At 47.5% G+C, this 23,457-nt stretch overlaps 1 protein-coding gene across 2 annotated transcripts in view; it reads right to left on the reverse strand.

The window, feature by feature from the left end:
- The window catches only part of LOC135820964 (piwi-like protein 1), a 37,345-nt gene extending 15,827 nt beyond the window's left edge, over positions 1–21,518 (reverse strand). Inside the window, exons 1-8 of one of the 2 annotated variants that reach the window (XM_065334022.1) lie at positions 21,336–21,518; positions 10,661–11,766; positions 8,819–8,902; positions 8,011–8,202; positions 6,649–6,929; positions 4,387–4,501; positions 4,057–4,180; positions 535–549 (exon numbers count right to left, since the gene is read on the reverse strand). In XM_065334022.1, the coding sequence (XP_065190094.1) occupies positions 535–549; positions 4,057–4,180; positions 4,387–4,501; positions 6,649–6,929; positions 8,011–8,202; positions 8,819–8,902; positions 10,661–11,766 (1,917 nt within the window). In that variant the 5' untranslated portion in view covers positions 21,336–21,518. Of the gene's footprint in view, positions 1–534; positions 550–4,056; positions 4,181–4,386; positions 4,502–6,648; positions 6,930–8,010; positions 8,203–8,818; positions 8,903–10,660; positions 11,767–12,770; positions 12,925–21,335 lie in introns of those variants that run through there. The other variant, XM_065334023.1, reaches the window with a different exon arrangement.
- Between the last annotated feature and the right edge of the window lie 1,939 nt (positions 21,519–23,457).

Raw genomic sequence — 23,457 nt, forward strand, 5'->3', positions numbered from 1 at the left:
TGGTTTTCTCTGTCCCGGTCCACTCGTAATAGTCTCTCACTTCCCTGTGCTAATTCAGCCGCATTTACCAACTCTCCTCTGTTTTTGTCCTACAGCCTTTGGCCGCAACTTCCCCAGCATGTTAAGACATCAAAATGTCTTTCCAGCTTTAAAAATGCACTCCGATCGCATAATGTAGTACGATAGGATCTCATTGCTGGATTCTTGTCTATCCTTCTTTCTTCTCTTTTTCTATATTCCTTTCTTTTCTTTTCTTGCCGTGGTTGGCTATCACCCCTCTCTCGCACTTTGCGTGCCAATTGGTCAAGTGCCAATTGAACCACGAGTTGAGTGAAATAAATAAATAAATAAAACCGAAGTACTGAATTTACTTCTTTTGTACTCTATATTCTATATTCATACTCAGGAGACTGCCTTCGATAGGCATCTATTTGCCTCTGGAGGATCCGTGAAATAAAAATCAATCAATATGAATGCAGAGAAGAACCTCCCCTCAAAGCATGGCAAAGTGCAATGAAGCACTATTATACGTACCTCAGCACCACGGATCTGCAATTAGATGTAGCCGCCACATTCATTCCGTCCGGGGCACATTGCAGAGAGAGAGAGAGAGAGAGAGAGAGAGAGAGAGAGAGAGAGAGAGAGAGAGAGAGAGAGAGAGAGAGAGAGAGAGAGAGAGAGAGAGAGAGAGAGAGAGAGAGAGAGAGAGAGAGAGAGAGAGAGAGAGAGAGAGAGAGAGAGAGAGAGAGAGAGAGAGAGAGAGAGAGAGAGAGAGACAAAGAGAGAGAGAGACAGAGACAAAGAGAGAGAGAGACAGAGACAAAGAGAGAGGAAGAGACAAAGAGAGAGAGGAAGAGACAAAGAGAGAGAGGAAGAGACAAAGAGAGAGAGGAAGAGACAAAGAGAGAGGAAGAGACAAAGAGAGAGGAAGAGACAAAGAGGAAGAGAGAGAGAGAGGAAACAGAGTGAGTACAGAACACTGATGAACTAGGCACACCAGTGGAATGACCATTATACTCGCACTATACACAGGCAATAAAACAAAGTCTACCGTATCGTATTAAAGCCGGCCTCATATATAGAAGCCTGTTTTGAATACAAGCCTGATTTTCAAGATTCAAGATTCACTGTTGGCATAAAAGGCTGGTTTAAGTGTCGACACAAATAGAAAATGTCTACGCGTGTTAGAAAAATTGAATAGAAGCCTGATGTGAATAAAAGAATAGCCCTGGCATCAAAGAAGCTACAGGAAGAAGCCCGGCTTTAATACGGTATATCACGGTGTGTTTCCAGTCACAAACAGAACGCACTATAAGTAGGGTTCGGACGCACCGTTTATCTTCAAGCACAAGCACAGGTAATTATTACCCAGACCCTGTGATTTGAGGCGAGCGATCGCTCTCGCGCGCCATCGCGCGCCTTATTTTCTTGGAAGGTGCACTTTTTGTCGCGCGCCTGAAACTATTTTTGGCTGCATGTACGCTTTTCGGAGTGCAGCGCAACTACTACTGTACTATGACTAGTACGAGTGTATGGTGTCAAGTGCACTCATCGATCCGTGCGCAGGCCGGAACTGTGCCCGCTCGCGCTGTTATGAAACAGACTAGACAGTGAGTTAGTCATGTGTAGTGACATGCACAGTAGTCAGTACTGAGTAGGCAAGTAAGTTAGTTCACTGCACGTACACTGTGAGTGTGACACAGGCACTGCACTGGCATGGCGCCCAGCTAGCCTGGCATGACCTCGGGGCATTTCACACGTCTGGATGAATGATTGCGGCTTGAACTAGTCAGAGCTAGCTGTGCCGCGTAGATCTACCACCACTCATGAAACACTCCAGTTCAACGGGTTTTACGGACCCCTGCATGCAGCGCAGGGGTCCGTACAACCCTCTGAACTAGCGCCTGGCGGGTCCGAGTAGCAAGATAGACCGCAGTCTGACATAGACTAGTAGTTCTGCTAGTTCTGCTAGTGCATGCGTTGCAAGTAAATGCACCCAAATGGCGCTTTTGTCCTCTTACTCTTAGAATAAAAGGCCAATTGGTCAACTGGAGTTGATCATACCAGTTGTTTTCTTTCCTTGCGACATGATCCCTTGCTGGTGATCTCCTGCTGCTGCTAGCAGTAGAAATGTCGAAAGGGAACAGTGTGCAGTTGTCCACTTTCCCCAGCTGGAAAGTAGATGAGGACATAGGCTTCAACTCGGTGAAGAAGGAAGGTAAAGAGCTGGTCGTGAAAGTGTGGTGCAAGTCGTGTGCGAAGTATTCTGACGTTATCCGGAGCGACTCTATGGCTGAGAGGTCAAGCGAAGGTCGATGCGTTGAGGTTTGTGGAGTGATCGGACTACGTGACGAAGCACGCTGTCACTCGACATTAAATTTTGTCTGGACAGGTAAGTGGTCAATTCAATGTCGAAAGTAAAGTCGATCGGACTCGCGACCATTCTCCTTGTTTTCTTCGCTTGTTGTCATGTAGGCGCATAGCATCGGAGTGAGCCATGCGAAGCTATTGGGTGACACCGACAAATCATCGTCGACGTCTGCATCAGGGAGCAAGGCAACACAAGCGCCTCAGCAGCCACGCATCCACACAGCTATTCTAGTCCAAGCGGAGGACGCATACGAAAAGCTCTTCCACACTGCATATTTTGATGGCAGTTCACGGCCAACCGCTGTCATCTTTCAAGACAATGGTGGAAATTCAGAAAGCATCCAGAATTTTTTCTCTAAAAAAATGATATCAATAATGTGCTGTGTTGTTGGAGTGAGAATTTTTGGATCACTCTCCTACAGCTCGCCTAACACAGGCGAGGAGAGCGATAGATCACTCGCCACCTATTTTCAAATCACATGGTCTGATTACCGTAACCTTTTTCCAGCCCAGCCTGAAATCTATACAGTCGACCTACCCGTAGACCAAGACATATTGTTATAAGAGTAATATTGTTATAGGGGTAAGGGCGCGTTCAAACTACCGATAAAAAGTGACCGATTGGGAAAGTCGCCAAGGTGATTTGATCACGTGACGTTCCTGGCACGTTACCGGTGAGAAAGTTTTACTGCCGCGGCTGCTGCGGCAGTAAACTTTTACCGGCAGTAAAAAAGTGCTCAGGCTGCATGCGCGCTGCGAAAAAAAGGGAAAATCCATTGTCAGTGCCGCGGTGAGAGCTGAAAACTTCACGGTAACGTTTGTTAGTGTGAATGTCCTTCACGGTTTATCGGCATTCACGGTTTGACGGGGTTCACGGTAGTCTGAACGCGCCCTAACTGGTTCATTTCATACACATACGTCATAATGCATGGATTTTCTCCATTTTTTACACTCTTCATAGCATAAAAACTGACGTACATGCATATTATGTACACAGCAAGGTGCCCACTGGTGCCCCCATTGCATTTCGTCATTTCCCAGAAACTTATCAAGTGAAGCTTGCCCTGCCTGGATAGTGGGCTGTACAATATTCCCTGCTAGACATTGTTATAAAATGGAAAATGTTGATTGGTCAGCCCATTGAATATCGTTATAGGGGTAATATCGTTATAGCAATATTGTTATAGAGGTAAAGCATTGTATACACAAGTCAATGAATGGAGTGATTAGGTTTGGCAGAAAAATATTGTTTTAAGGGCAATATCGTTTTAAGGGTAATATCGTTTTAAGGGTTATCGTTATAAGGGTAGGTCGACTGAATGTGAACAGAGTTTCTTCTTCACCGACACCGTTCTTGTTTTGACACCACAGCAATGTTCTCGACATTTCCGTATTTTACGCAATTTAGATGAACTTACGTGTCATATAGCACTTTGTTCCTCTTTTGGGACCTATATCAAGTTGGTCAGCGTGATGATCATAGCATTTTTAGCATTTTCTTCAGAGCCTCAGATGAAAGGCCCTGTAGCCCTCAATGGGCTAAGCCTCATGTAGACAGGCTCCTGGAAAATTTTCAATCAAGCGCACGCTCATCTGAAAGTCAGCGGTTGAACCCACAAATCTGAAATCTGAGGACGATACGCAGAGCAACTGAGACAAGCAGGCAGCCGTATGAATTGCTCTCACCTTCTTCTCGTAGTCCACGTTCTGGAACATTACAACCGGTCTAAGGCGCCGAGCCGTAGGCTTCACAAACTGCTCTGTGACCCTGATGGCCCAGTTGTCGAAGCGATGGCAATCCTGCTTCTTGCTGCAAACAAACAAAGCATACCAAATAATATCGAACATTGACTGAGAACGGGCAGAGTAACTGATAACAATGGTGTCTTTAATCAGTGCATCCAGATATAGGCAGGAAACTCTCAAACAAGGACAATGCAATGTGCAGAAGTCACAGCAATCTGTCAGCACCACCAGCAGCTGTTCAAGAGACAGTGTTCCTACCCCTCCCCTTACTTCATGTCGTGAGGGTACTCCAACGTGAGGCGGGCACGGTCGTTGGGTCCGACACGAGTCACCCTACCAAGTTCCTTCATGAAGTTAAAGTCGGCACGCTGGCGCTCAGTGATACCTACAAACACAGACACGTACAAACCAATACATGAACACATCATTGCATGCACGTCGAGGAGCACGCCAGCTTCGAAAAGATACATCTGGCTGACCTCTCCAGCCTCCGAATGTTCATGAGGAAACAGGTACTAAACGTAGCAGTGTGTGGCATAAACATAGGAGCTGGAAGGCTTTCACTGAACTTCTAGTGGCATGCACTGAGCGATCACCTGACCAGACAGCACCTCGATCTCCTGTAATTGGGTGTAAAGTGGCTCCATGCATTTGTGATAGGATTTGAATTGTGCAGAAAGTGACCATAGCATGGAGTAGACATAGCCCGATTTTGCTAGCAATTTTGCCAGCAAAATATCGGTGTATGTTAGCTGGAAATTGGGAGACTTCACACTTATACAGTGCATGGGACTCATTTTCGCACTTTTCGCCAACACGTGACTCACTTTTTCTCTTTTTGCCACAATGCGACCAACTTTTGGTCAGTTTTTCCATACGTGACACAAATTTGGCCTCACATTGGAACGAAAAGGGAGCAACATATCGAGTGGCCTGGCAAAATTTTGCGGCAAAATATCGACAAGGCCAGGAAAATGTTGCGGCAAAATATCAAGGCTTCACCGGCAAAATCGGGCTTTGTCTAGCATGGAGGCAGTGGAATCAACATGGACGACACGTGACCCGTACATGAAGGGTTGACTTGAGTTGGAATCCACATGGACATCATGGCCATCATGTTCAAGCATGGTCATGTGTTAGATGTGAAACCAATCAATACCGCTCTGCACTCTGGCGGGGAGGGAGGGCCCTTTCGAGCTGCACCGATTTGCCTGTTAGTATATTGTGAAGGCGGAGAGGGAGGGGAACAAGGGAACATACCACTCGGTGTGGCGACAATTTCAAGTATGCAGTGCACACTGGAAATGTGTAGCATACAGATTCCAGTTGCATACCACCACGTTACTGAAGAGCAGCTAGGGTTAGGTGCACATACCAAGTTCTACTACAATGTGTAATTGATTCAGGAATGTACTGTCCACCCCAGGTCACGCGGTGCTTAGCCTTGAGACATTACACTTCTTGGTTTCATGAGAGTCAATAGACATAGTATGCCACCATGAGAAGTAAAAGGCCACACACAGGACCAATCCCGCCCTAAGCGCTACTTCATCATTTACCCTCTCAGTGCCACGGGCGACTTTAGTCGCCCAGAATGAGTTTGTGTGTACGAATAATTTTATATCTCCAGTTTTACACACAGGAGAGTTACAAAACAACCACTCTACGTGTTCAGGAAGACCTTGGCTATCGACTCATCACATCGTTTTGTGTCCGTGAGGATAGGTGTCGCCAGGGCGAAGCCTGAAGCGCGTGCGCTCGAACAAATTGTCCAATTGTCGCGAGTAAAAAACAGGACGTATGGGCATCGCAGGTTTCTCTATTTCTTTCGCGGCGACTCATGCATATTGAGTATGAAAAACATCGATAGCTTTCAGGCCAACTTTGTTCGAATTTCGTGCGTTGAAAGTTGACTGCACTGCGATCGATCGCGTTTGAGAAAGCGCAAATGCTACGAAAATGCAGAAAACGGACTTCGCTCAGGCGCCCTCGCGAGGAAGACTATTTTCGCTGCATTTACTCTTCAGTTGTCTGCCCGGCCATCGTTTGTAAGACCGAGCTATGAAAAATTCGAGTTCGGCTCCACTCAGAAGAATTTGTGATCATTTGTCTGACCACCTTGGCACTGAAAGGGTTAAACTATCGACGCAGCACAGACATGACTGCTTGCAGTTCTGCTGGTGCATACGGCCACTACTAAGACCTTAGGGACGCAGGCCAAGCAACAACAACCACCCGACTCCAGAAAAGGACAGGAACCCAAGAGGCCCAGCATAGCACGTCGGTGGGAGCAGCAAGAGAACACTGGCGCATGTCCCCGTTCAAAAGCCGACCGGACTCTGGCTTACGAAAGTACATAAGCATCAACAAAGCATGCGTTGGTAGGTCTTTACAGCATACACTAGTCCCAATGCGAACTTAGAATGCGAGCTTCATGTAGTCCCAATGGTTTAAAAAATTACAAATCACTCTCATTGGCAGCGGCACCAGCAGCCAGTGCAAACTACACAACTGGATAAGAAGCCGACTTACCGGTCAACCTGCACAGCTCTGGCACCAAGTAGAGGAGCTTCTGAGCCTCATGCACTGCTTCGGCATTGTTGGCAGGGATTGGTCCCTTCTTCTTGTTGCAAGAGATCAACATAGGCTGCCCGTGATCGTGGATGCTTACCGTGTACTTCTGTTCATAGTACTCTAGATACGTCGTTTCATACTCCTGAAACACGCCGTCGATCTTGCGACCAGCCGTGAACCTGCAACAAGGGTTGCTGTTCCAGTCAATGTCATCTATGCGGTAGGTCTTGTTATTGTACCTGTGAATAGTGTGTGTGCGTGTGTGTGCGTGTGTGTGTAAAACTTTCAAAATCAATAAAACATTTACACAAGTGCCAGCTAGCTAACCCTATAACCATATTAACCCTTTAAGAGCCGCCCCATACTTGAATGCGTCGTAAACGACGCATTCAAATGCAAAACTTCAAAAGATCGTAACTCAGTCCAATCTCGCTCAAATCCAGTGATCGAAATATCCAGGGCGAAGAGAAAACTCTCACCTGTCGGGAGCAACAATCCGCGAGGCGCTGCGAGCAACGGTTCCTGAGATAAATCACTCGTAAGTTGAGCCACGATCGCGGCAATTTCAAAAGCGCGCAGTGCGACTTTAGTATTGAGAATTTTGAGACTTTTCGTCACGCTGATGTACTCGAATTTGCATGGGTTTCACTGTTGATATTGTCAAGAGTACACAGCGAAAAAATAGGAACTCCACGATCGAGTAAAATGAAATATCTGGAGCGGGACGCAATTGGACCCATTTGGGGCATTTTTCGTACTGTCGCTGCGATCTAGCGCTGGATAGACGGTGTGCTGGCTATCATGATCGACCTTATTCTCTTCCTCTCGCGGAGACCTTTCCAGGAAGCCCTAGATTATGAGGATTGAGTGAGTAGAACTGGAGCTATGATCCAAGGAACACGAAAAAATGCAGAATTTTGAAATTTTCCTGTGGCTCTTAAAGGGTTAAGGCCCATGTGACGGATCAATCTCTCATGCATGAACAGGTGCACTTGAAATCACCAAGTATCATAAGTCCAATCATTGATCAAATTCAGTAATTAGTCTATCGACAAATGAACTCCCAGCTGCAGCTGCTCAGGTTTAATAAAACCAGCCAACGGACAACAATGTTATGGCCAGAAATGTACCTGTGCGTTCTGATGTATACTGCTCAAAACAATACAAGGTAAAACAGATAAAGAAATGAGGATGAGTGAGCAAAGAATTAGCAACACCTCCTCTTACGTCGCAAAGTTATAACCAAAGCTTCAAGGTCAGACATATCAAGTTCAACACAATAGACTACTAGATTCCTAAAGGTGCAAACATTTAACTTACGGCGTCATAACGACTTCACCGATCAACAACTTCTCAACATTCTCCTTCACATTTTTTCCACTGTGCGTTACCTCCTGGATGACATTATAGGGGCTCTCGTCGCGGGTGATCTTGTGGGCTATGTCAACGTTGAGCATGACACCACCCATACATTCGCTGATGGCCGTCACGTACCCTGGCCACACATTGATCCTGCACCAACGAATGCACACACACACACACACACACACACACACACACACACACACACACCCCAGAAGCAATACATATACATTGTGCATGAACCTCTAATATAACAGATAAACCAGACCCGCCGAGGCCACTGAATTGCAACTCTTTGTCCGCGTTACAGCCTAATGCAAGGAACAATTAGTGTAAGGTGACGAAAAAGGTTGCGCTTATTCACGTAGAAGCCGATGTCAGTGTTAAGTCTCCACACAAATCAGATACATGCACATGTACTATACAACATGTAACTTTCACGGCATTAAAATTCCGATGCCAGCGACCTGACAGGGTCCAGGTGTAACTGAAATTTAGGTGACCAACTTTCCATTCACACACAGTGCATACTCTAGTGCCATGAAGGTGTAATCACAATTTAGTTACTGAAAGGTAAGTTACGGGTAAAGAAACGTTGCGGTATTCATACTATTCGAGACAAGCTTTTATACAAGACGGTATGGTAGAGAAGATTCACCACAGGAGTATTCTGTCATCATGATTCAAACATCTTAGTAATGCGAAAAAGAGCCTCGCTCAACGGACTAGGACTCTAAATCAGTGCATTCCATAGTCTCACGCGTACCCCGCCAATCCTTGCACAGGGTGGACATGATCAGGCTGGAAGTAATGGCGACCGATAAGGACCATGCCACACTTCTTCATGTACCTGTGCATAGAAACACAAATGAACAACGAGGTCACACAGAGCAGAGAATTTTTTCAACGAACAAATCCTGCCCAATACCGTATTTCCTTTAACAGCCGCCGCGGCCTGTATTCAAAACTAGCTAAACGGGTGCGGCCCTGAAAATAGTTGTACGTCACAATGTACGTGCTGTATGCGTAGAGTTCACATACGATGTGCACTGTTGAACCTTTGCTGGCCAGCTACACTGCATAGGCTAGTGCATCTTCATTTCTTTTCCAGTTGCACTGGAAAGAATATCATGGCGAAGGAGCTCGAGGCTCAACTAGCAAGTTAGTTGCATGTTCAGCAGCAGCAGTCCCTCGTCTGTCCCTCCAGGAACTTGCGATTCCGCGGCCGCGTTGTTTTCCGCGATTTGAACAAAAGTCCGTGATATCCGCGATATTTGAAAAATCATCCGCGTTATTGTAGAAAACTGTCCTTGATACTTGAAAAGCACCGCGATATTTCGAAAAGCAACCGCGATATTCGGGTCTTTCTTCGATGTTGTTTAGTCCTTCAAGCTCATCAGTAGTTTACTTGTGAGATCGACACCCGAATGGAGAAGTTTCTGGGCAAATCAGCGGCTGACAAGTCACAAAATAAGGCTCGCGTCGAGTGTTGTCCGAGGATGGAGGAAAGCTGTCTTGCAGTTGAACAGTCAGCGCAGCACACGTACGTTCTGTTTTCTCATGTATGATTTATGCTGTACGACCCGTACATCGTACACCACTACAGTACAAGTACCAAATCGGCCGCAATTTCCGCAATTTTACCACAATAATCCCGCAATATTTGACAAAATCCGCAATATTGCCCGCAATTTGTGGCATTTTACCTCGCAACTTTTTCCGCGATATTTCCGAAATGTCTCCGCAAGTTTCTGGAGGGACAGCCTCGTGGCGGAAACTCCAAGCTTTCCAACGCAACAATCGCAGAAGAGCTACGATGTCCGAATCCAGTGATATCACGCGTCGTATTATTATCTCGGCAAATTCAAATTTTTATCGATCTCTTCGGCGGGGAGTCCGTCATTTTAGAGGAAATCCCTTTTCGTGTGCTCTTTGACCAACTGAGCACATGATTATGACGTGGTTGGCTGAAGTTCGAATCGCCTCGGAACATTTGAGCGTTCTGCATGTTGAAGGTGAAAATTGAAACTACAAATTCTGCTTCATTCTGTGCTGGAAATCAGTACATAAAGGGTAGTACTGTTAGGCCCACAAGTAATTACAATATATTAATTCATAATTATAATTCATTAGTTCATGCATTATTCATTTGGCCTGGGTAGCTACTTGCGCGTCCATGTTTGCCATAGCTACCCAGGCCCTTTATATTGCGTTGCCTCTCTCTCAACTGTCTCTCGAACCATTGAAGATCTGCTCGGCTGTTGTTTGAATTGTTTGAATTCAACATTGGCGCCAAACGTGGGGCTCGAACCCACGACCCTGAGTCTCATGCTCTACAAAAGGGCTAATTCTTTTTTTTACACATACGCTACAGGACATACTCCGGCATACATTGGCTGTTGGTAACCACCCAGGAGAATGAAAGAAGAGCTAGGAGAATGAGAAAGAGAAGAAAGACGTGTGCGACCATAATCGTCGGGAATTGAACCCGCAACCCCTCGATTGGAAATCGACTGCACATGACACTGCACCATATGGACACACACGGACACGCGCACACGCACCAAACACATATACGTTTAACAAAACAAAAAACAAAGCGACTTACGATTTCAGCAGGATGTTCATCGCCTGCAGGATGGTTGGAGATCCCCACGGGACATCATGGTTGTATTCGAAGATGACCTCTACATCCTCGGGTGGGATGGAGCCGTCCCTGGAACCGTTAGTGCGGGCATAGAAGGTGGTTACACTGTCTGCCAGTTTTCCGAGCAAGAACGCCTGCGCGCCGTCAAAGGCCATCTTTCCCACGGCAGCGGTGATCTCTGGGGAGTTGTGGATAACGGCGGTCAATACGGACGGGGCCAGGTTGGGATGACTGGTGACCCGGTAGTTATACACGCACTTATGGCATGGGCCATTCCTGCCGAGTACGAGCAAGAACGAGTTGGTAACAATGGGCACGAGGATAGAGTTATTGAGCGTGCCCATGCGACTCGCCGGCGCCTGTTTGCATTGTGGCGCAAAGTCCTGGGCTTCGGGTAAGTGTTGGACGCCACGCCTTGGTCGTGCAGCTGCTCCTTGCCCGGGAAAGGCGGCTGCTGCCGATGCTGCTCCTGCCGAAGCTCCTGCCGAAGCTCCTGCCGAAGCTCCTGCCGAAGCTCCTGCCGAAGCTCCCGATATGGCTGCGCCTGCGAACTGTTGAGCAACAGCGGCTACTGGGTCTGCAGGGGATACTGCTACACCTGCTGCCGGTGCTGCTGCTGCTGCAGCTGCTGCCGGTGCACGTGCTGCTGCCGGTGCTGGTGCACGTGCTGCTGCCGGTGCTGCTGCCCATGCTCCTGTCGGTGCTGGTGCACGTGCTGCTGCCGGTGCTGCTGCCGGTGCTGCTGCCCGTGCTGCTGCCGGTGCTGCTGCCCATGCTCCTGTCGGTGCACGTGCTGCTGCCGGTGCTGGTGCACGTGCTGCTGCCGGTGCTGGTGCACGTGCTGCTGCCGGTGCTGGTGCACGTGCTGCTGCAGGTGCAGCTGCTGCTGCAGCTGCTGCTGCAGGTGCTGGTGCAGCTGCTGCTGCTGCTGCAGGTGCTGGAGCTTTTGCGGCTCCACCACCTGGACGAGATGCTCCCGCTGACGGGGCCCCTCTGCCGCGACCTCGGCCGGCTCCAGCACGACCTCGCCCACGGCCAAGTGCGCGTCCGGTACCTTGCGATGACATCTGAGCCAGGAACACACCAGCAGTGCCATACGCACGCAAGCACATACACACGCATCCACAGAACACATCAGCACAATCCATATCAGATACTGATCACTAACTGAAGGACTTGCACGAACAAAACAACACCAAGAGAATTGGTGAGCAAACACCAATAATAGAAAAACCGAAAGAACCCAATCCTTCCTGAGGCACACGGTTACCCAGTGTCACTCCGACGCAACACCAGCTACTAAAATCACGTAGTGCCTGATTTGCATTCGGAAAAACACTTCAAAAGCAGGACAACTGCACTTGTCCAACCGGTACATGCACATCCAAAGTCAGCAGATCAAATCGACCAAAAGGAGAGAAAGCTGCGGAAGCGGGAGCGAGCAAAAATCGCTTTCGCCACTCAACTGCTTGCTACAACGTAAAAACCTTTTAATTATTCGCATTCACAATATGGATCCGTTTGTCCGAGGGGACAATTCAAACAAAACTCTTTCATGTGACAGTACGATCGTAGACAGTTTTGAGGCGAAATCGGAAATGTTGCGAAGTCATAACACAAGGTGACTTTACGATTTCTCAAAGAAATTAGCCAGTAAAAAAGACCGAATAGGGAGAGCTGCTTGTGTTCAAGGCAAATTAAAATATGGTTTCTGGCAGACAGAATTGCTAGTCTGCACAAAGCAAAACAGAAGCTCGACAACAATTTCTCAAAAAATACATTCGCCTGCAGGAACACACGTGGAAATAGGAGTACTATTCTAAACGTCAAAAAAATGGACAACACTTTCAGCCACATTGCCTGAAGGCGTGAAAGCACGCCCGAGAAGACAAACTACGTCGCTAGGAAAATGTACTGAAATTCACTTCGAACACATACTGCGCCAAAGTGGAAACCAAGCGAGTAGCTTTTAGTTCACAAAATAAGAAAGGTGGAAAAGAAATTTACAAATCGAAATGTGGACTGCGGCGTTGGCAACAATACAAGAACAAAAAATCCAATAAGACTGTACCTTGATAACTGCCTATGTCCCTCCTAGTATCCTGGTGACTTCCACAACGACAGGAGAAACGAACCCACCTAAACCTACTTCCTTCCTAACTAGCCTCGTGCACTGGAAAACGACTTTACTTCAAGGAAGAACAAAAACACTCTACTCGACTCGTGAGAAAAACGCTGGCTTGAGGCGCGCAAGCGCAGTACTCTCGAAACACGCATTTCGCGTGGACAGGTACGGCGTACGAGAAATCGGCCGCGGCGGATTTGCCCCAGCGCTTTCACAACGACTTCGCTACATGAAGCATGCAGTCTTCGGCAGAAATGACCGTACCATACCGTATGACCGTATAGCAGTAGTAGTAACGAGCATACGACGACCGTACTCGTAGACTCTACGGTCGTCCGGTGTAAAATACGGTATATACGCCGCCTTTTTCGCTTCACTTCTTGTATTGACTATTTCTTCAGACTAGTTCAGTCAGCTGGCTTCTATCGATATCCACAACGACCGCTCATGTCATGATCAGGCTCGTCTTGATGTTGTTGCCAATGCCAATGGAATCTGGGGTGGCCGATTTGAGCGCACCTTTCTTGATGTAAGGTTTCCTCAGTGCTTGCACGTCACGAGAAGGACAAACGCCGCGCCGGAGCCTCGCGGAGCTGTCCGGAGGTATGAGCAGCGTCTGTTTGAGGTTGACCGCGCCATTGCTGGCAGCCACTGGTGGCACTAGCAAGTGTGCATCGCCGGCCCTATTCAAGGAGGAGATCCGCCAGATAGGCGTTAGGCTTTGGGTCACAAATTGAATCCTGAAAATAAAGATTCTTTAAAGGGGAAGTATACCCTAAAATCAAATTTTCACCAGTTGTAGTCTTCTGGGTGCTGAGTCGAATGGTCTTGGTCCGAGGAAGCTGAGACGCTCCCTTCCTACTTGAATCCCAATCGAACTCGCGCACTTCCACCGAAACTGGGTGACTGCGCCCTACTAGATGGGGATTTGTATGCAAAATCTCACTAAAAGCGCCATTTCGTTCTTATAAAAGCCCGGATGACCGCGATTGGCCCATATGTTGTAGTCTTTTGGACGCTGAGTCGACTGGTTTTGGTCCGAAAAGGCTGCGATGCAGCGTTCCTCCTTTATTCCCAATCGAACATGGTTGAACAAGCGGTCACGTGCTCCTGGGTGCCCAAATCACCTGGTCACCGCGCCAGCAGGCGACAACTTTCACACCAAGGTTCAACTCGAGTTCAACTCGAGTGACAGGACTGCACCCAAAAAAGGTCAAACAGGCTAGTAAGCTGTACCCTGCCGGCACGGTGACCAGGTGACTGGTGTACGCAGGAGCACGTGACCGCTTGTTCAACCATGTTCGATTGGGAATAAAGGAGGACCGCTGCATCGCAGCCATTTCGGACCAAAACCAGTCGACTCAGCGTCCAAAAGACTACAACATATGGGCCAATCGCGGTCATCCGTGCTTTTATAAGAACGAAATGGCGCTTTTAGTGACATTTTGCATACAAATCCCCATCTAGTAGGGCGCAATCACCCAGTTTCGGTGGAAGTGCGCGAGTTCGATTGGGATTCAAGTAGGAAGGGAGCGTCGCAGCTTCCTCGGACCAAGACCATTCGACTCAGCACCCCGAAGACTACAACTGGTGAAAATTTGATTTTAGGGTATACTTCCCCTTTAAGAGTAGAGCCCACACGCTCTCTTCCAATAGTTCAACTCATTTCACAATAATTATTCCAACATTTCGGCAAATAATAATTGCCTTTATCAGGTTCACAATGACATGCAAGCTCTCGAAACGTTGGAATAATGTGAAGAAGCAATTTTTGATTGGTCCGGCCATATTATGGCATTCTTACAGTTTGTGTATGATATGGACGGTAGTCACATGACCTCCTCAGCAGTAAACACACGTTGGCGATCAAAACGTTGGTCCGGCCATGGCCAGATCAACCAGACCGGTTCCACCGGGCCTGTCGACTGTTTATGAAACTGCAGGGAACCTCCCCACTTTTACTATAAAGATTCGTATTGCTAAAAGCATCTTGCCAGCATGCTAGTCGACGCCGTACTCCGTCACGATGGCATGGCTCTTTGCATTCGTCCGAGCTAGCGTGATGTGCCTTCGTGGGGCAAGATCCTCATCCGCACACCGTGTCATGTCACCAGGGACCCCGCCGCGTCTGTGGTAGTCAGCCGAGGCACTTGTTTCCTTGCATGACAACTAAAGACATGTATATGTGTGTCTCCAGCCTCTTGGTGGCTTTCCGCTTCCACTAATTACTCCTTGTTATTTCAAGGAGAAGGCTTAGAGCCCGAACGTGCACTTTTTTATTACAGTACTTGCCATGGCGACCCCCTTAAGTTCACGTAACTGGCAAGGCAGGATTGGTCCTTTTTTTATTTTACATATCTACGTCGTGTTTGTTCGCCGGTAAAAGAGGCTTTGGAAAAATAACTTCAGTCAGCCTCAGTTTCCCGAGAGCTGGAGTGGAGATGGAGGACCGAGTGGTCCCAGGCTCCATCTCCACTCCACTGAGCTCCCTGTGCCGGTGCATTCAAATCTGCTGTAAGCGACCGCGACCCAGGTTCAGTCAGGTGCGAAACTGTACTTGCCATTGCGCTGTCAACTGCAAGGTGTGAAAATGCAAGTGCGATTGACTGGCCCTAGCTGGCACCCCTATATTCTATTGAATATCCAATAAAATGATATTAAAAATCACATTATTCTCGTCGATTTGAGTACATGGAAGCATATACCGGTATGCATGCCCGGTATGCCGGATTTACCATACGTCTGCCGTAAGAGACCGCTTTTTCTTGTACCAAGGGCCGGCGGTTGCTTACGACAGATTTGACTGTAGTACACAAAGTGAAATTCAGCGCCCAGTGCGATGTTGTTAATTGTAGCACCATGTACCAAGAGTACATAAACTAGGTCTAACTAGATTTATGTACTCTGGGTGTATGAACTCTTGGTTGCACTCGATGATGACGATTACCCGAAGAGCTAGCAGATCTACGGCCGGGGGATCTCTTGCAGTCTTGTTTGTCAAGTTAGCCACGGCCTTCAAATGGATAGATTCTACTTTCCTCTACCGGCTCTACCAGGAAAAAATTGGTAGAAGCCGGTAGAAGTTGGTCGAGCTACGGGATTTCCGGCAAGATCAAGGATTTGTACACAACTCCATACAGAAGAGGAACATTTCACATACATACGTGAAAACTACTAAATCCGGTAGACTATATATATATAATAGCGTTTGTGCACTTGCCTCTACCGTCTACCTCTATCGGTAGAGTGACTCTACTCTACCAGGTAGCTAAAAACGAACGCAGCCTAGGAGCTAGTGGTCTCTTTGCTGCAAACGGTTATGTCTCAATCAAATTGCTCAGCCAGGAGCCATTATTGACATTATTAATTTTCATAGTTTACATCATTGCATGGTCGACATCGAGTGGCACGTTCACCAGTGCACTAGCAAACCAAGTCGTAAACTCAGTGCCTGTAGCAATGTACAGTTAAAAAACTTCAGAACTACAGCGGATCGTCAAGGGCCAGGACAATATGACTATGTGCACACCGTACCAATACGGTCCTGGTACGAGTTGGGGGAGCTCGAGAGAGAGAGAGAGCGGCATGCTCAATGTGCCTAGGTGCAGAGGCTTTCAATTCCCGTAGCTATGCAAAAGACGCTACTTTAGTAGCGCCTGGCGCTAGCCAGGGTGCACACAACTGTACACGTTGTGCTGTCAAGTGAATGCTTTGGCGAAAATTTCCAAGTTACTAATAGTGCAGCCATAAAGCGTCCGTCCCCTGCGTTGTGCCTGTAGCCAACGTACTCTGTATACAAGGTCACATGACTGTATTACAACGTACTCTGTATACAAGGTCACATGACTGTATTACAACGTACTCTGTATACAAGGTCACATGACTGTATTACAGTATGCGTGTACTAGTAATGCAGGGCCCTCCGAAGGAGCACTTTAAATCCCATAGTGTGTACATGCACTACACCACACACACACTACACCACACACACTACACCACACACACACTACACCACACACACACTACACCACACACACACTACACCACACACACACTACACCACACACACACTACACCACCACACACACTACACCACCACACACACTTCACCACCACACACACTACACCACCACACACACTACCACCACACACACTACACCACCACACACACTACACCACCACACACACTACACCACACACACACTACACCACACACACACTACACCACACACACACTACACCACACACACACTACACCACACACACACTACACCACACACACACTACACCACACACACACTACACAAACGCAGTTTTGTGTAAGCATCCCAGTCAGAATATTATTATGTCATATCCGACCTTGGACGCTCTTATAGTGTGACCGTCCATATACGACATTGGCTACAGGCACACAGAAGGGAAAGATTGGCGTAAAAATCCCGTACCAGTGGGGATTGACAGCGCTGTCCGAGTAACAACCCATCCGACAGGCACTGTAAAGACTCGAACTAAAGCTAATGTGGTCTGGCCATCTCTCCCAGCTAATTTTTTTTACTGCGAACACAGCTCTACAAAGAGACTTGTAATTTACCGGGACCTTCTTACAAGGAAGCACTAGCATGTGAGATCAAGAGACCAACCACTGCTGACTTTTACACGTAGGCGAACAAGATCCATGGGTCCGTTCTCCGTCCTCTTGCTGACATCGCTCACGTTTCTCTTGATCGATGGCCCTGCGACCACTTCTGGTTTTACATGCATATGGACACACACGCCATGTGTCACTAACCGCAGCACACTGAAATGTCCACCAGGATATATTTGCATGGCAAGGAACGATACAGAGGATACGCAAGAAAGACCTTACTACTTGCCTGGATATCAGTGCGGTGTAGCTAGATGACGTACAAATTATCAGTTGCCTGAGGATTGCATTAGCTTTGCTATGTGCATACCATGTAACAGAGTTACTTACAGTAACCGGTTTTAAATCAGGCCGCACCGAAAAAGTCCTTTTTTATCCAGGTAACCCGAGCGCCGACCAATTCTTCTTTTCCGTATGCATTCAAGCATATGGGCATCATACGAATGTACATGTGCGTGCTACACCATGGCCCAAGGCTGAAGTGAGGGGTATACTTGTAATGCAGGCGGTAAACGCCGCATTCATATACACAAGCTAGGCATGTCACGCGGGGTCCATTGTAACCAAAGTCAACTACAGTACAACCTGTGAAGGCAACCACCTGTCTTAAAAGACCACTAAAACCAGGACCAAGGGATGCTATTTCCAGTCAAATGACCCTGGATAAGGAGACCATCTGGTTACAGAGACCACATTTTGAAGGTCCCTTGAGCGGTCGTCTTAAGACAGGTTTCACTGTAAATTACTTCCAACAACAGACGGACATTAATAATCAATTTACTTGTACAATATAGAGTACCACACACTGCTTCCAATTCCATCCAGCATTCTTGTGGGGGGGGGGGGGGGGGGGGACTAATGCGGAGTGCCCCACCAACCTGGGCTGCTCACACACACAATCACAGCCATAGTGTGTTATTGACACCCACGTTATTTATAATTACAGATGGAGCGGACTCGCTCCCTTCTATTTACACTGCAACGTTCGAACACATTTTCGTAGTTAAAACAACGTTTCGGCATATAGCCCTCATCAGGTTTGCAATGATGTGCACTCTACAAAGGAGCAGCAAATATACTGTGCTGTGCTGTGTTTGCGCCAAATGTGTCAGCTACAAAGGTGGCGAAAGGGATTGGTGATATATTAATATCCAGATACGATAATATATTCACAGTAGTGCCCAGCCAGCATTAGTGTTTACTTGCGGCCGCAAGTTGCGGATTTCAACAGCTTCTCGCAGTTTTCTGCTTGCTCTGTCGCCTGCCCTTGCCAGGACTGACACAGCCGAGAACACACTATCCGCAGCAGCTATACTCTCGCCAGAATGTTTGTCGCGCACGTGGTCACCCCATGGCTTATCGAGAGTGCGACGGCGTGCCTCGCCATTGTGCTCCCGAATTCTTGTTTCCAAGGAGCGTTCCGTCTCCCCAACATACGTTTCCCGGCACCATTTGCATTGCAATTCGTAGACTACATTCTTTGTCATACATACTCGTTCGCCTCCAGACTGACAGGTAATGCAAGGCCCTAGTGGACGTCCTCTTCGTCTTTTTTCAGTAATGTTGGGCTCGTTTACGCACTTGGGTGGTGACAGCGCCGAACGGCACAGTTGACGCCTGAGGCTGCCCGAGTGCTCGTATACGACACGTACCGGCAACTTGTATTTCCGTATTGCTTTGTTCACATGGTGGTGTACTTCATCGGACTTGAGGTAGTTTAAGGAAGGCAGAGCGAGGATTACCGCGTCGTCTACGCCGAGGTTTCCTGGCAGCTTCCCTTGCTTCCGATATGATACTGGCTGGGTAGTTATTTATGCGCAGTTGTTTGTGTATTTTTTGTTCGCTCTCGGCTTGCATCATGGGGTAGAGTTGCTGCTCCTTTGTAGAGTGCACATCATTGCAAACCTGATGAGGGCTATATGCCGAAACGTTGTTTTAACTACGAAAATGTGTTCGAACGTTGCAGTGTAAATAGAAGGGAGCGAGTCCGCTCCATCTGTAATTCTGTATGAAACTGCAGGAGGCCTCACCGCTTCTAATCACGTTATTTATATTATTATTATTTATTCATATTTTAATAGGGCATTCCCCACAGACTCAAGGTCTTCTTACGGGCTATCACACTGATCTTGTACATGTAATACAGTGCCATCCAGGCATAGTCCTATCAGGAGCTGTGCAGAGACTTGCGACATTGGGTGGGGTTTCTGGCAGCAAGTTGATGAGCTAAGCGACGTGGCGCCTTGGGTGTTGGAGAGTTGATAACGTCAGGGCTCACGGGTTGTGTACAAATACGTGGGCGCCATTTTGTTTCTGGCCAGCTCACGCGACGACAGGTCGACAGTCACGCGACCACAGCTCGACCACCCCTTGTAAACAAACTCTAGCCATCTCGCAGTGCATTTTCAGTGCGAGACATGCCTCTTCAAAATAGAGTAAGGTAGCACGGGTAGACAGTACGACACTGAAAATTTGGGTGGAACCAGGCAAGATGTGAACTAGGGTTTAAACCGAAGGAATTTTTGATTTTGGCCCCGGGAAACTAAAGAGATTGTCACAAAGTCCGTGAATGCTCTACAGCGATCCCTTCATTTAGAAAAAATCGCTTCGGTTAAACTGTAGCTTAGCATCTACTGAAGATTTTGAGCCATCGATTGTCAAAATCAGCCAATATTGTGCTACCTTATACTGTTTTGAAGTGAGCTAAGTCGGCAGGGACGCACGCGAACGCGACGACAAGGAAGGAAGCATGTGCATATGCGCAAGTCCCCAGCCGGTCTTCGTCTTCCTCAGTTCCACTTCTTCTTGTCAGTCACTGCAACTCTCTCGAGTCCTTGCTGTGCTCCGCGCAGTAGGCGCGCACTGCCGTGTGCATATAGCTCGAGTTAGGGGAGCTCATTTCTATGGTGATCAGATTTCAAGATGTCCTCCCATGTAATCAAGTTTTGGCATCCCAACCGTGAGCCCTGAACGTACGACGCAGCTACTGCGTATGCAGCACTATCCACAGTACAGCTAACCAAACACATAGAATATTCAAATGTCACGTCGTTGCACACCGCCAATACCAAACCTGGCAACAAATGTACTTGTAGCAAAAAATGGTTTGCTTTGCAATCATCACACGGAGCCACGAGCGTACTCGCTCGCCTCGCGATCAACTGAAAGAGCTGGCGAGGTTTATGATCAGGTGGACAGACACTCCACAAGAAACAGTTTTCCGCTCTTTGTCAAGTACAGTCATGATCTACACGTAATTGTTGCAAGTGACCCTGGCATGCTGGCCGCACTACCGAGAGACACGACTACTAGTGCACATGTCTGTACTAGTAGTACTTACACCTCAATGACGTCGCCCGATAGGAAAGAAATTACAAACAAGCAACTACTCGTACTCAACAGAGGAGGGACGTAAATCTACATAATCCTCGTTGTTGAACAGCATAATCTACTAGTAGCTAGCTAGCGAAAAACAATATCGTAACGACCATATTGTCCCTATGGCCGTAGACATCATCACATTCGCTTTCATGTTCTTGGGTTCTTGCCCGTTCGAAGTTGCGAATTCCAAAAAATACAAAAAAACAAACGTGGCTATAATTACGATTAAATTTCGCACAAATAGACGAGACGATGCGAAAGCGCGTGCGACAACCTCGCGAGGGCACTACGCAAATTCGAAACAGGTAAACAAGCTTGCCTCTAGAAATTATTTCAGCCTGGCTATCATTAAACCAGAAGCCTCACCAGCCAGCGCCACCGCTCCGCGCAGCAGCGGTAGCCATGGCGCATAATTACAGCATACACATCCAATGCAAGCAACGCAACGCGCGAGCTGGCGGCAAAGCAAGAAAGCAGCCACGTACCTTTCTAGGGTATCTTCCTCCTTCTTAGCTCCTTCACAAGACGGGCACTGGGGCCCACCGTCGCGACGCACAATGTAAGGCAAGAAGACGTCGTCAGTGTAAACCAAACGATGCTGCCCTCAAGACAATAGTCAACGACAATAGTCGAGTCAGCGATGAAGTGTTGTACTACTGTTGAGCGTCCAAGCCAACGACAGGTAGCTATATATCGGACTAGGTAGGCTTTCACAAAAATGAATAATTATTATTATTTAAAAAAAAGGATCACTGTCTTGCACAGATTTACATTTTTCATACCTAGTCCTAGTACCTCATGATCTAAGTCACAGTATAAAGTGCATAGGCGCGGGCGCGAGGCGTTCTAGATACACGTGTGAGTCTATCGCCGGTCATGTACATTTTTGGCGCGCATGGCCACGCACAGTCTAGTGTGATACGCATGGGTGCGTGCATCGGCGCGCGGGGCGCCAACATTAATTCCATACAGGCATGCCACGGGCCACGGCCGGCGGTGCACGGTGCTGATGAAACAGTGTGGACCAATGCGTGGTAGACACGTCACAATCTGCAGTTCTCCACCAATACTGGCAATAATCACTGGCATCCGTTGTTACTTATTTGTGAACTACTTCACACACCGTACACCAGGGAGTCATAGAAACTCTTGCCAAGTCTTCACTCTGATCTTGCCAGTCTTGGCCTTCAATTCAAGTATTACTATTACTAGTTACCATGGTTACATGTACATGTACATGTAGTTGGTTGTCGGGCATTGGTTGTGAGAGTTACCACCTCACTCTCGCCGTTAGCTAAGGGCGCTGCATCTGCCACCCTTGTATCACACTTCACAGGCATGGTGGTGGCCTGGCACATGCGAAACTAACTAACTGTGTGTTCTCAATACAATTCCGTATAGCCGGTGGTAACCATGGTAACGCGGACGTGCGAACTTCAGTCTTTACTACTACTAGTTCAAGGCTTGGCCTTTACCATGTTTACTGGCTTTAGCCTACATTGTAGCTTTTGCCAGCTTTGGTTTGTACGACTCCCTTCACAAGACATGTGCAGGTGTGGTGAGGCAGCGAGAGTTGTGATAGATCTTCGACTTCGTCACTCACAATCACAGTCACACATACATGTACATGTACAATGTCATGTGCATGACTGTACATGCGATAGTTGTATCGGCCAAGGCCCGCATTGGCCTTGGCTTGCACTTGGACTTGAAGTAATTTTAGTTTTAGTTTAATACATGATTGTAGTTGTACAGTAATGTAAGTAAAGACTTATGAAGTTATGGCTTATGCTGTAGTCTTGCTCTTGCTCGTCTTGGCTCCAGCCTGTGTTAGTGTAACTACTAAGTCTTTATAGTGTAAGCATGGTAAGTGTAAGCTGCAGTGATCGTGATACGTACAATGATTGTGTAGCATGACATGTCATTCCTGGCTCAGGGCCAACCTGGTGACACCTATTAAAACATGATTCTGAGTTGCGGAGGCTAGAACTGTAGAACTTAGAAGGATTCAACCAAGCGTTTGACAGATGTGGTCAAGTCGTAGAACTAAGCGTGGTCACAGTTGGCCGTAGGCTGAATTGCCTACTACTGTACTAGTGTTAGTACTATTACCAAGAGTACATGTACATGTAGATAAACAAGAGTGTGCAACTCCGGATCTCTCCTGCATAATCTGCAGATACCCCCGACCACGGCGGAATTTTTTGTTGACGTCACCTTTTTTTCAGAAGAACGCGCATTTTGCCGCAGAGCAGTGTGAGAGGTAGGTAGGTAGGTACATTTTTATTTGAATTCGCAGAACCAAACGGGCGGTGTCGCCCAATCACATGGAAGCGAATGGAAACAGTAGATATTGTAGGAAATAGCCTAACATGATAGCAGGGTGTAGTACAAAGCAAAGAACGCTCAGTCAATGAATAGCGTTAACGTTAGAATACAACACCGGGGAGGCGGTAAACATCACATGACTGGTACTGTGGAGTACCGCAAACGTTCAAACTTCAAAGGTTCCTGTAGTGTTCAGTAGTGGGTGCTACTGCTAGCAAGACAGAACGGGAGGCAGGCTTGTTTGAACTGGTGGTACTGGGTAATACCACGCACGTCGGA

Source organism: Sycon ciliatum, chromosome 7 (assembly GCF_964019385.1).
Source record: "Sycon ciliatum chromosome 7, ocSycCili1.1, whole genome shotgun sequence".
Taxonomy (NCBI): Eukaryota; Metazoa; Porifera; class Calcarea; order Leucosolenida; family Sycettidae; genus Sycon; species Sycon ciliatum.